The 14,801-nt window shown below is 36.5% G+C and overlaps 1 protein-coding gene across 1 annotated transcript in view; it reads left to right on the top strand.

Annotated features, from left to right (window-relative positions):
• The window catches only part of LRCH2 (leucine rich repeats and calponin homology domain containing 2), a 95,926-nt gene that overhangs the window by 21,440 nt on the left and 59,685 nt on the right, over positions 1-14,801 (top strand). Inside the window, exons 2-3 of the mRNA XM_020963466.2 lie at positions 1,056-1,200; positions 6,927-7,053. Of these exons, the coding sequence (XP_020819125.1) occupies positions 1,056-1,200; positions 6,927-7,053 (272 nt within the window). The remainder of the gene's footprint in view (positions 1-1,055; positions 1,201-6,926; positions 7,054-14,801) is intronic.

Raw genomic sequence — 14,801 nt, 5'->3', positions numbered from 1 at the left:
TCAGTTCCCCAGCCACCCTGGAGTGACTCAGATTAAGGAGGACTGTTGTAAAAGTACAACAGAGGAGGTTAGCTTTGATGTGATAGAATATTTTAGAATATGGCATTTGGAGTCAGAAGACTGGGATTTGAAACCTGACTCTGCTGTTTACTAACTGTGTCACCTTAGACAAGTCACTTTGCCCCTATGGGCCTCAGTTTCTTCCTTTTTAAAATGAAGAAGTTTAGACTAGATGATCACTAATAACCCTTCCAACTCTAAATCTGTTTCCAGGAGGGGAATGCTATGTTTAAAGTAGTGACTAGGAGAAAAAGGAATATAAATGAAGAGTGTAGCTTGAGAGGCTATTGAAATCCATCAGAGTTGAGAGGATGAAAGTCTGAATTAGGATGGCAGCAGTAAGAGTGGAGATTAAAGGGTAGATCTTGGAGATACTTGGAAGAAAGTTGACCCCATTTCATTCTATTCTGAGTACTCTTTATTCAGGGATGCTGGCTATTCAAATAGCACCAAATCAGATATCATCTCTTCCTTGACTCCCCTCCTTCTTCCACCTTCATTTCTCATATTTCCCATAGCACTTGGCCTGGCCCTTCCCTTTGTACTTTTTTCTTTGTCTCCTTTGCCATGGTTATTTATATAATTGTCCTTTTCCCTATTAGACTGTGAAAGCAGGTTCTGTGATATCCATACATTTTTTATTCCTCTTATCTAGCACAGTGCCATGTGCATAATAAGTGTTTAACATAAATAAGAAAATTGAATATACCATACTTATGTGACACTCATTGGAACATAATATGCATATCAGATCAAAAATGTCAATAAAAATGCCTCCATGAGTATGTTTTTGGAGGATGTGTTTCTGTTTTTTCTTCTAGGTTGCAGTAGATAGTGTTTTATCTCATTGTATCTTATATTTCATGTGTATCTATGAATAACTTTGATCATTCTATAATTCTAGGTGACTCATCATATATGAAAATAATGCTGTTGATTACCATAGCTATAGGTTTGCTTCTAACACTCAAATGAAGACAAACTTTCATTTTCAGATCTTTCAAGAAATCGATTTACAGAGATTCCTTCTGATGTCTGGTTATTTGCACCACTCGAGACCCTAAATTTATACCATAATTGCATCAAAGCCATTCCTGAAACCATAAAAAACCTACAGATGTTAACATACCTTAATATTAGGTAAGCACACCTTTTTTCCATAGTTCTTGGTGTTAAGCCAGATTGTTATCCATTCTACTAGCTGGGGAATGTTTGGATCCAGTTGACACAGGATTTTGCTTATATTCTGTGTGTTTTGTCTGGTTTCCCTTATTGATGATGATGTAAGAAGGGTTGAGGTGGGAATTAGAGGGTGGTAATTTGGCAAAACCCTAGTGGGTTGATCTTGAACCCATCAAAGCAAATGAATAGAATGGCTGCCATCCCCTTGAAATGGTTCTAATATGAGTTACCTCTTAGAATTTATTTCTTGTTGGGTTTGTTTGAGTGGGAGATAATTTTTCTTCTAATTATTACGTTTACTTAGCTGGAATTCAGGCATCATAATCAGTAACGTTTTTGTTTTTGGTGTGATCTGTCAGTTTTTATGCTCAAGTTCTCATTCTAAAGTACTTTTGAATAAATTATCCATTGCCATGTTTTTGAACAACAAAGTAATGCACACAAAAGCAAAAAGACAGAAGTAAATGAAGCAGCTAATAGTTGGGTTTGGTGCATGAACCTCTTATTGCATACTTAGTCCAAAGAACCTTAGAGTTTTGGTCTCTAATCCTCATTATTGTCTTTGTTTAAGTCTCCTTTTCCATTCCACGTGTTGGAAATTCCACATGGAATAACCTATATGTTATGTTGGGCAAGAACTTCTTAGAGAACCTTTATTTTTTTAAATTTAAAGTATTAATAAAGTTTCTACTCTGGATATAAGATTTATTTAAGTGAAGGGAAGCTAATGTTGAAAGCTTTGTGGCTATAAGATGGGATCTCTATATAATATGGATTGGCAGGACTTGGGAATTTTTTCCTGTTCTTTTTTTTTTTTTTCAGTAAAAGATAGTATCAAGTAGAAGTTTCCACACCAGAGTAATGGTAGTTTGGACATATTAAATAGTCATATTTTATGTTGGGAAATTTAGTTTATGTTGTCCATGGGCCCCATGATATTAATACTCTTGGACCTTAGGTTCAAATTGTAGGGACTTCTATGACTTGCTCAAGATCACATAACAAGGAGGTGTGGGAGACGGGATTTGAACCCAGATCCTTGTAGTATAAATCTACTATTCATTGGATAGCATTGAGGCAATTAAATATTGAATATATACTGAAACAAATAGTAAAGTACCTGGGAGATGAAATGAAGTCCCTACAAACTCCCTCCATCAATAAAGAAGGCAGGTACAAGATCTTCCTGATGCTGAACTTTACCTCCTTAGCACCTATATCTCTGTTGGATATCTTATTGCCTTGCTCTGTGGGGTATTAGGGACAATCTGGGACTCCTTGGTTTGTGAATCTTAACACTGCAGTCTTGGATGTCCCTTGATGTGCTCACAAACCCCAATTGAAAACCCCTCTTAAAAGTCCCATTTCCTTCCCAGCAATTTCCTTGATGCACTCCTCAGACATACTGTTGACACCCATCTGTCAGTAATTTGAAGAATAAGGGTTTTTTCAGATAAGATAAAAACTGGACCTGTGAGTTCATCATGGTACAGAAATACCTTTGCCAAGGCAGTTTGATGCCTTTGCTGCAATTTACAGTCCTTAAGACTTTCGTAGTGTAGAAGTGTCGAACTCATGGACCCTGAAAGTCTAGGGGAACCAGATTAAAATATAATGGGAGGGGCAGTTAGATGGCACAATGAATAGAGCACCGGCCCTGAAGTCAGGAGGACCTGAGTTCAAATCTGACCTCAGACCAAATACTTGACACTTACTAGCTATGTGACCCTGGGCAAGTCACTTAACTCCAATTGCCTAAAAATTGGGAAAAAAATTAAAATGTAGTGGGAAATGTTTAACAAAATAAATAAAAATACAATAAAATGTAGATAGTGTTAATTTGTAGTTTTGTAAGTCACTTTGCAGCCAGCAGAGATCCAATTCTTTTTGAGTTTGCCAGTCCTGTCATAGAGCACTGAGAGTGAGGCAGTACTTGAATCTAGGTCTTTCTGGCTCTTTTCAGTGTTGCCACTGCACCACAATTTGTGAAACTCAGATATATTTGGTTCTTTTTTCCCATTTAACACTGTTTACTTTTTTTTTTTGAAAACTATGTAATAAAAACTACACATTGTTTTAAAAGCTTTTCTGTGCTTCCTTCTCAGTTTTCTTTAGTACTCTACTGGGCACTTTTTATTTTTTTCTCCCCCCCTCCCCACCATACCCTAGAAAAGGCTACCATTGGACACACACACACATACACACACACACACACACACACATATGTGAAACCATATATACATACTTCTACTTATCAGTCCTTTCTCTAGAAGTGGATAGCATCTTCCTTCATAGGTCCTTTATAGTTGATTTGAATATTTATAATACTCAAAATGACTTAGTTGTTAAAAGTTGTTCTTAGAACAATATTGCTGTTACTGTGTACAGTGTTACCTGTTTCACTCTTCATTATTTCATGCAAACATTTCTATGTTTTTCTAAAATCAACCAGCTCATCATTTCTTACAGCACAGTAGTATTCCATCACAATCACATACTGCAACTTGCTCAGCCATTCCCCAATTAATGGGCATCCCCTCAATTTCTAGTTCTTTGCCACCACAAAGAGAGCTGCTATAAATATTTTAGAACATGTAAGTTCTTTTCTTTTTACCCTGATCACCTTGGGAAACAGAACTAATAGTGGTATTGCTGGGTCAGAGGGAATACAGTTTTATAACTCTTTGGGTGTAATTCCAAATTGCTCTCCAAAATGGTTGGATCAATTCACAGATCCGCCAACAGTGCATTAGTGTCCCAGTTTTTTCCACATCCCCTCCAACATTCGTCATTTTCCTATTCTATCATTTAGTTAATCTGATAGATGTGAGATGATATGTCAACACTGTTTTAATTTGCATTTCGCTAATCAATAGTAATTTAAGAGCATTTTTTCATATGACTCTATATAGTTTTGATTTCTTCATTGAAAAACTGCCTGTTTATATCCTTTGACCATTTATCAATTGAGGAGTGATTCATATTCTTATAAATTTGACAGATCTCTTTATATATTTGAGATATGAGACCTTTATCTGAGAAACTGTTTATAAAATTTTTCTCCCAATTTTCTGTTTTCTTTCTAATCTTGGCTATATTGGTTTTATTTGTACAAAATCTTTTTTTATTTAATGTAATAAAAATTATCCATTTTATACCTCACAGTGTTCTCTCTCTCTTGTTTATGTAAATTGTTCTCCTAGCCATAAATCTGATAGGTAACATATTCCATGTTCTTGTAATTTTCTCATATCTCCCTTTATATCTAGGTCATGTATCCATTTTGAACTTATCTTGGTAAATGGTGTAAGATGTTGGTGTATGCCCAATTTCTGCCAGACTTTCTAGCTTTCTCAACAATTTTTTTTTTACCAAATAATGAATTCTTATCCCAAAAGTTTAAATCTTTGCATTCATCAAACACAAGGTTATTATAATCATTTACTATTGTGTATTGTATGTCTACTTTGTTGCACTGATTTACCTCTCTATTTATTAGCCAGTAATAGATAGTTTTGATAATTATTACCTTATGGTATAGTTTAAGATCTGATACTGCTAAATCTCCTTCCTTTATAATTTTCATTCATTCCTTTGATATTCTTGACCTGTTGTTCTTCCAAATGAATTTTGTTACTATTTTTTCTAGCTCAGGAAAATCATTTTTTAGCAACTTTTATTTTAGCAACTTAATTGGGATGGCATTGAATAAATAGATTAGTTTTTATTATATTGGCTCTGCCTTCCCATGAACAATTAATATTTCTCCAATTATTTAAATCTGACTTTATTTGTATAAATTTTTTTTTGTTTTTGCTTTTTGGTAAGGCAATTGGGGTTAAGTGACTTGCCCAGGGTCACACAGCTAGTAAGTGTCAAGTGTTTGAGGCTGGATTTGAACTCAGGTCCTCCTGACTCCAAGGCCAGAGCTTTATCCACTACACCACCTAGCTTCCCCTTATAAAAATGTTTTATAATTATGTTCATGTAGTTCCTGGGCTTTTTTGGGTAACTATACTCCCAGATATTTTGTACTGTTTACAGCTGTTTTAAACAGGGTGTCTCTCGTTGCAGGATTTTGTTGGTGGTATACAGAAATGCTAATGATTTATGTAGGTTTATTTTATATTCTGCCACTGCGCTAAAATTATTAATTGTTTCAACTGTCTTTTTAGTTGAATCTCTAGGATTTTACAAGTATATCATGTCATCTGCAAAAAAGAGATAGTTTTATTGCCTCATTGCTCATTCTGATTCCTTCAATTTCTTTTTCTTTTCTTGTTGCTATTGTTGGTATTTCTGGTATTGTACTTTATCAAAAGCTTTTTCTACATCTATTGATATAATCATATGATTTTTGTTACTTTTGTTATTAATGTAATCAGTTATGTTAATAGTTTTCCTTATGTTATATCATCCCTGCATTCCTGGTATAAATCCGACTTGGTCATAATGTATAATCTTTGTAATATATTGTTGTGGTCTCCTACCTAGTATTTTATTTAGGATTTTTGTATTATATTTGGTTCTTAAGTTGTCTTATATATACCATTGTAGAAATGAACCAGTTGACTAGTAAGCCTTTTTACCAAATACTTATCCTGGCTCTCCTTTTTTTAAGATCTCTAAAACCTGATGCTTGGTTTTCATTTCAGATTTTTGGAACAAATTATATTGAAGAATGTCACCTAATTCTAATGGTTGTTAGCAGTCTCCCAAGTGTACAGTGAAAAAAGTAGTCAAATATGTTTTCCTTGTTATGTATAGGCAACTTGAGTCTAGTAGAGGAGGTTAACTCTCTTGGATTCCATGATCTGTTTACAAAGAAAAAGGGCATGATAGAGCATTAGAATGGAATATGCCTTGAGTGTTGGCACCCATGTCTTATTTATTATGTGACTTAAAGATTTAATCTCTTCATCTTTGTGTAATTTTTAATATAGCACATGTAGACTTTCACTAGTCTGAAAAAGTATAGCATGGAAAGCAATTAATATAGTTAGATCATATCAAAGGAAGATGAGGAAGAGAGAAATAATTATTGCCTTTCCTTCAGTGAAATGGCTAAGAAGAAGAAGGTTAAACAGAGCCCTCTTCTAGGGTTTTTGAGAATTATGAAGGAGAAACAAGCTGGCCAGGCTGTATGAAGACTGCTGAAGATATTGAGTATATTGCCTTATGCAGGCCAAGCCAGGGCCTTTAATGAGATCCAGAGCAGGCTGGCAAGCCAAGAGTAAAGTACAGAAGACACCAACAGGGGCAGTTTCCAAACAGTGACACCCAGATTGTCTGCATTGAAAGCTTCAGACTTATCACCCCTTTCCTGCCATGCTGGTTGCAGAGAGAAAAGGACATGGCTCTATCAAAGCCATTAGTCTTTTGGATGAATTCATTTCTCAGGCTACTATTCATGGATGTAGAGAGTGAATAGATGCTGTCTGCATTGGGGAAGGTATACTGGTATTGCTTTTGTTGCCTTATTTATTTTTGTCCTGATTAAATATCTTATGTAAAAGAAAGATAATAGATTAGTGGTGATACCTCGCTTGGTAGAGTCAGTAGATAGGTTCATCTCCTTTGTCAGAGTTATGCTATTGACTTTTAAAGTGAAATGCTTTTCCTTGACGATACCACGTGTCAAGTTTCAGAGACTTTGCTGACAGTTTTTCTGATTTTTTTTTCAGTCGAAATCTTTTATCAACATTGCCAAAATATCTGTTTGATCTCCCGCTTAAAGTTTTGGTTGTCAGTAATAATAAACTGGTATCCATTCCTGAAGAAATAGGGAAATTAAAAGACTTGATGGAATTGGTGAGTAAATAATTGTTAATTATATTTAATATGAACAATGTATTTCTATCAAATATATAGCTAGCCCTTGTTATGGAGTATACAGGATTTCACTGTAATGCAATTTTGTTTAAAATTGCATTGATATAGGTTACTCTTTTGTTTATTTTAATGACATTTTAAGGTTCACTTTTCCTCATATCTAATAAACACCAAACTAGGAAGAAGCCTGGTTATGTCACTCTCCTCTAATACCCCAGACTAACTTTTAAGGTGAGAAGAGGTATAAAAAGACTGATAATGCTGTCATATGTTTGAAAGACACTCTTCAACTCCATAAACATTTTCCCCATTTTATAAACAAAGGATATATACAAGGGACAAGAGGGTTAAGTAAGGTTTTGCTTGACAGCTATGAGAAAAGTAAGAACAGGAAGGGGATGAAGAAGACAGCAAGAGGCCTGAAGGTAGGAGGAAGAGCAAAGCTTCCTTTTGCTTATATGGTTTTTATTATATTTTGAGGTCAGAAATGTTTACAAAGAAGCTATGAGATATAACAATAAGTTAAAACAATAGCCTGGGGTTGTAAAATTGAAAATGTTAAGGCAGCTTGGAGGAATGAAAAAAGTCAAGTTTCAAATGCATTAGGATCATGAGATCAAAGGACTTAGGGTAGGAGGGACCTATGAGGTCATCTAGGCCAACCCCCTCATTTTACAGAGGAGAAAACCAAAATCCCAGGGAGATCGTGACTTGTCCAAGGTCCTACAGGTAAGTAAAGTTCCAGGTCCTCTGACTACAAATCTAGTACTACTCGACAGCTTCCTCTGTCTACATCTTTCTGTATCACAACCACATATAACAATCATCACAGTAGGTGTCATTTTTACTTTTTATTTTGAATATTAATCATAAACTTTTCATTTTTCATTAAATATATGCTCCACGAGATCCTGTTCCATTACTTCATTGTGGCATGGCCATGACTTTGAGTTTTTGAAAGTTATACTTGTGGAACACAAGCTGTGGCAAGTTGTACTCTTTTGACAAGACTTGGAACGTGGTCCTGGTGATGGACTGAGCCTGGTTTCTGAGGCTCAGCCCTAGTACAAGAGGCTCAGCAGTGTGCTGACTATGGAAGTTTTCTTCAGGCCAGTGTGTTCCCCTTTTTTTTCTGTAGTGATGGGGGCAGAATGGCAGAGAACAGGTGCAAGGGTGTTAGGAATCTTCATTTTAACACCATCTGTGGGAACTTGAACTTAGCTATTGTTACTCTAAACATGAGTTTATCATGTTTTTATCATTGTCATACAGTGACCAAAGAGTGGACATACAAGAGGAACTGAGTTATATCATTTGTAACATTCTTTCATTGAACGAAACTAGAAAAAGGAAAGTAATCGTAGCTGATTGGAAAGGTGGCCCACAGGTTTATCCTTGGAGAAGCAAAGAAAAGAAGTGGTGGACTTGGTTTTATTGTGCACCTAAAGGCAACAGGGAAGCATTATATCATAGGAAATGTGATCATCTCATATTGTGGTGTTCATGATAATAAGTACTTACAAAAAGACTGCCTTGAAAATAATTTCAGCTTATGCACCAAAATCTCCACCAAAGGATGACGAGATGGAGAAATTCTGTGAAGAATTTGATAAGACTCTCCAAATTAAATTAACATACTCTTTGATACTTGGCGACTTGAGTGAATGCAAAGGTGAGACTAGGTGAGGATGGTGAGATATAGCATAAAGTTGGTCAGAGCATGTGCAAAGCTGCCCGTGGGGCTTCCAGCCGACTCACAAGTACCTAACTGGCCAGTGCTGAGAGGGCTTGGCACCTCAGGGACAATGATGACGAAGTAATCCCCTGTTGAGAGCTGAGTCAGAGGAGCCTGTGACTCAGTGGACCTTTAAAAAGGAAGTGACTCTCCCTGGCTCTCCTGTCTTTGCTCTTCTTTCCATTGCGGGGCTGTTTGTGGGGCTATTTTGAGCTGCTTTCCCTAACATGTAGTGATTCCAAACCCCTGGCTGCCAATGCTCAATCCTCTTCTCTGTCCCCCACTAATTGCTCCCTTATTCCTATCCCTCTCAAACCCCTCTCCCCCAAATTAAAAATATTTTCTAAATTGCCTAGTAAGAAGTGGGCATGGAGAGACAGGGAAGTAGGGAACTTACCCCTAATTGTTCCAGTTCAACATGAGGCTGAAAAAGGACCTTAATAGTCAGTCTGTCAGGTGATGACCTTTCACGTCCTTGCATTCAGACAAATGGGGAAAATCTTTACAGCAAGTTTCTCTGATAAAAGTCTCGTATGTAAAATCTTTAAGGAACTGACGTTCTCCTAATAGATAAATGATCAAAAGATATGAATAGGCAGATTTTTCTTGTTTTCTTTTTTTTTTAAATTAATTTATTTATTTTTCGTCTTCAACAATCGCTTCCATAAGCTTTTGAGTTTTAAATTTTCTCCCCCTCCCTCCCCTCTCCCCTCCCCAAGATGGTGTGCAGTCTGATATAGGCTCTACATATACATTCCTATTAAACATATTTTCACATTAGTCATGTTGCAAAGAAGAATTAGAACCAATAGGAGGAACCACAAGAAAGAGGAAAGAAAACAAAACAAGAAAAAAAAGAGCAAATAGTCTGCTTCAGTCTGCATTCAAACTCCATAGTTCTTTCTCTGGATGTGGACAGAATTTTCCAGCATGAGACTTTTAGAGATGTCTTAGATCCTTGCATTGCTGAGAAGGGCTAAGTCTATCAAAATTAGTCATTACACAATGTGGCTGTTACTGTGTACAACATTCTCCTGGTTCTGCTCACTTCACTCAGCATCAGTCCCATATAAGTCTTTCCAGGCTTTTCTGAAGTCCACCTGCTCATCATTTCTTATAGCACGATAGTATTCCATTACATTCATATACCACAACTTGTTCAGCCATTCCCAATTGATGGTCATTCCCTCAATTTCCAGTTCTTTGCCACCACAAAAAGAGCTGCTATAAATATTTTTGTACATGTGGGTCTTTTCCCCATTTTTATGATCTCTTTGGGTCAAAGGATATGCACATTTTTATAGCATTAGTGTTCCCGTTTTCCCACACTTCTCCAGCATTTATAATTTGTTTTCTTTTATTGAAGAAGTTTTTGTTTTATTTTTTCTCAATTACATGTAAAAACAATTTTAACATTTGTTTTTTAATAATTTTTGAATTCCAAATTCCCTCCCTTCTTCCCTTTCCCTCTCCTTTAGAAGGCAAGCACTTTAATATAGATTATGCATGTGTAGTCATGCAGAATGTTTTCATATTAGACAAGTTGCAAAAGAGAATACAGACCTCCCCCCAAAACCCAAGAAAAATAAAGAAAGTAAAAAAGTCTGCTTCAATCTGCATTCAGACTCCATCAGTTCTTTCTCTGGAGGTGGACAGCATTTTTCATCATAAGTCCTTCAGAGTTGTCTTGGATCATTCTATTTCTGAGAAGAGCTAAGTCATTCATAGTTGATTATTGTACATTATTGTTGTTACTGTGTACAGTGTTCTTCTGGTTCTGCTCATTTCATTTTACATGAGTTCATATAAGTCTCCTCAGGTTTTTCTGAAATATCCTGCTTGTCGTTTCTTATTGCACAATAGTATTCCATCACAATCATATGCCACAACTTATTCAGCTATTCCCCAGTTGATGGGCATTCCTTAAATTTCCAGTTCTTTGTTACCACAAAAAGATAGCTTTGATTTTTTTCTTCTGAAAACTGAAATAGGCAGTTTTTAAAGGGGAGAAAAGTATAAACTAATAGAACCATATATGGAAAAAATACTCTAGACACTAATAATTAGAAAAATTCAAAGTAAAACAAGGTTTCACCTTACACACTTTTCACACTGGCAAAGATGACAGAACAATTTGAAAATGGAATATGTTGAAGGAACTGCAGGAAAAATGGTACACTTGTACACTGTTGGTGGACCTGTGGACTGGTGCAGCCATTCTGGAAAGCAGTTTGGAACTCTGCTCAGAAAGTTAAAAAACTTTGCATACCCTTTGACCCAGCAGTACCATTACTGAAGAAGTCCTACATCATGTCCAAAAACATAGCAGCTCTTTTCATGGTGGTCAAAAATTGGAAATTATGGGGGTGTCTCTTTGGAAATAGCTAGACAGATTCTAGTATATGAATGCAATGGAATATTGTTTTGCTATGACAAGTGGTGAAATGAACAATGTTATATGAAACAGAATACCTCTATGAATTGATGTAGTGCAAAGTGAGCAGGAATAGGAGAATAGTCTTTACAATAATAACAACATAAGGAAAATACATTTGAAAGACTTTAGAACTCTGGTCAATGTAACGATAAACCAGGAGTCCAGAGGACTGAGGATGAAACATCCCACTCACCTTCTGCCAGGGATGCGAGGAACTGAAAATGCGGAGATGAGCATATATTTTCAGGCATGGCCAATGTGGGAATTTGTTTTGCTGGACTATGAATGTTTATGATGTAGGTTATTTTTTAAAATGGGGTGGAAGGATCAGGGGAGGGACAGATTATAAATAAAAAAACAAAAACCTAACAGATCTTCATTTAAAAACAAAACAAAACAAAACCGGAACCCAGGATTCAGTAACTTACTCTTTGTGTATTGATAGAAACCTAAACTAAGCAAATAGCTACAGTAAGTATTATACTAGGAAGTTGAAACTTAATCATAAGAACACGAAGCAATTTGCAGGACTGCAAGTAGACATTTATGCATTTTGCTTTGGCTCTGTACTGTCTAGACAGCTCTAGGTCCATTTCTTCTTTCAGCTAGGCTAGGGCTTGGGCTTACCCTTTTCTGAATGTTAAGTCAACAAGCATTTATTAAGTACTTACCATATGCCAGTGACTGGTCATCTTCCCTGATCTAGAAATCTCCCTTGCCACCATTGAGCTTTGACCCATCAAGTCATGAGATTGCCTCCAAGATGGACACATCCATCTGAGGATGTATTACTGTTCAGTGACCTGTGATCTGACAAAGAAACACAAAACAAAGAGGTAGCCAGAGCCCTGGGCTCAAGCTTATCTAGTTGAGTCCCCCTGCCTTAGCTGGTATGTGGGCTCTGTTGCTAGGGAGAGAGAACAGTAACCAGCCCTTGCCCCCACCTTTCCAGTGAGAGGATCAGAGCACTCACATGCTTTGTGGCCCAGAAGAGAACGAGGTCACTGAGGGTGGGTCATTCCCTTTATTTATGTTGTTTCTTTAGCACCTACATTTCATACTTTATATCTCCCCCTCCTACTCCCAGATGACTGTCTTTTGTAGTAAAGAATAAACAAGAGAAAAAAGAGTTCAGCAAAACCAACTTATATGTCAAAAAATCTGATGTTATGCAGTGCTTTATACTCATGTTTCTCCATTTTTGCAAAGAAGTAGGAGGAAGTGCCTTCTCATATCAACTCCTTGTGAATAAGTTTGGTCATTATAATTTTGCAGCATCCAATTTTGATTATTTTTATATCAGAGAGGGGAGGGAATAATTATTCATTAAGTGCCTGTTACGTGCTAAGAACTTAACAAATATTCTCTCTTTTGATTCTCCCAAAAACCCTGTGAGGTAGATGCTATTATTATTTCCTATTTCACAGTTGAGGAAATTGAGGCAGAGGAGGTTAGGTGGCTTCCCTAGGGTCATATGGTTAATAATTATTTGAGGCTGGATTTGAACTCAGGTCTTCATGACTCCAGGCTCAGTGCTTTATCCATTCTGCTTCTTTGCTGTCCTCAGTTGTTGGACATTTAATTTGTTTCTAGTTCATTGCTCCTGTAAAAAGTGCTGCTATAAATATTTCATTGTATATGGGCACTTTCTTTTTGTCAATGACTTCCTTGTGATGTGTGTGTGTATGTGTGTGTACACACACATACACACACACATATACATATATACACACATGTATCAGTGGAATCAAAGGTATGGACATTTTAGTTAATTTCTTCACATAATTCCAGATTGCTTTCCAGAATGGGTATATTAATTCACAGATCCACCAACAATGTATTAGTGTGTCCATTTTCCTATGCTCCCCCTAGTATTTACTGTTTCCATCTTTCATCATCTTTATTCATTTGCTAGGTATGAGTTAAAACCTCGGAATTACTTTGATTTGAGATTCTCTCGTTATTAGTGATTTGGAGCATTCTTCCATGTCATCTTTAGTTGTTTGTCATCCTTTTGTAAACTTATGTTTTTTCATATGTTTTGATTCACTCTCCTTTATCTACTGAGTCATCTCTGTCCAATAAGGAGATTGTTTTCTCATCCCCAAAGCACCTTTCACTACAGACATACGTCTGTTTGTCCAGAAGCAGCCATGATCCTCATCATCTTGAAAGTGCCAAAACCTGATGTAGCACATGTGGTTGGCTGGAATCAACGTGGAAAGCTTGGTGAATGAATGCCTTGTGCAGCTCCTAGTTAAGCAACAACCACTTTACTTATTTGTTAGCCAGAGAGATATGGAAGCCAAGGGTTTAGAACATAAACACAGATTTGGAATATAAACTTGTTTGTAAAACCTTCTGAAAAAGAATGAAGGAAGATTATGAGCCTTGTTATCTCATAAACAGAAAGAAACAGTAGAGCCTGTTTAAAGGAAACTCAATGAAAGACCAGACAAGAAGGAGAGCATTTGAGGGTGAACCAGAATCATCATGCTGAACAGAAGAAAAATCGAAAAGATATTCAAGATTCAAGTCACCGTATTTGATCTGTAACATAACTGTCCTGGATTTGCTTATAGGGGAGCTAGAAATAAATGATACCAAAGAGAAACAAAGGTGGGAAAAACAGGTGGGTTAGACAAAGTATACGTGGAGATCATCTGTGCAGAAGGTCACACAAGTATTAGGGCCCTGAAGGATTGATTCAGAAAGTTATTTGAAGGAGGGGAAGACATGAAAAGTATGAAAAAAACCTTTGGATCCTATTAATACTAAACAAAGGAAATTGTGACAACTACTGACATATTCCTACTTTCCTTATCTATATGAAATTTTCATGAGAATCATCTATACATGCATTGCAAATACCCTCAATGAGAGCAATAATAGGGAACCAGCAGATTTTCCAAGTTGTATTCCACAGTAGGTTATATCTGTAAAATCATGGAGCTGATGGAAAGTTGCGGAGAATACAAGATCCAGCTGTACTTATTGCTTGTTATTTATAAAATATTGCTTGATTTGGTAAAGTAGAATACCACCCCTCCTATCCATATAGCAAAATAATTTAAGGTTCCTTGAAAGATAAAATAACAGAGGTAACCTTATTCTTCCCTCTGGACACAAATTTGAATTCAGGCATGTAATTGAGAGATGCTTGATTTTTTTTTTTGTCATCATCATGGAATAAATCTAGAATAAAGCTCTATTTGAAGGAGGATTCACTGTGGCTGTCCAGGTCGTTCAGGTGCTTCTGTATGTGGATGAGGTGGTTATCTTTGCATCCTTTTGGAACAGTGTTGAGCCTCTCAGAAGAGATGCATAACCTCTCAAGAGTTTGGTCTAACCATCCACACGGGAAACACTAAGTAGCCGAATAATAAAGTCTTTTGTCAACATTATGATACGTGCTTAAATGGGCAATCTACAGAATTTATCTGTCAGCATATTTATCTCGAACAGTTAGTACAGATAGACAAGTTAGTCTCAGAATGAAACAGCAGGAGGAGACTCACAGTCTGGATTGCCTTCAGGAAATTGCAAAGCTTCTTT

The sequence above is a fragment of the Phascolarctos cinereus genome, unplaced genomic scaffold, assembly GCF_003287225.1.
Source record: "Phascolarctos cinereus isolate Bilbo 61053 unplaced genomic scaffold, phaCin_HiC Scaffold_8;HRSCAF=390, whole genome shotgun sequence".
Taxonomy (NCBI): Eukaryota; Metazoa; Chordata; class Mammalia; order Diprotodontia; family Phascolarctidae; genus Phascolarctos; species Phascolarctos cinereus.
This window is presented reverse-complemented; position numbering and strand designations above follow the sequence as displayed.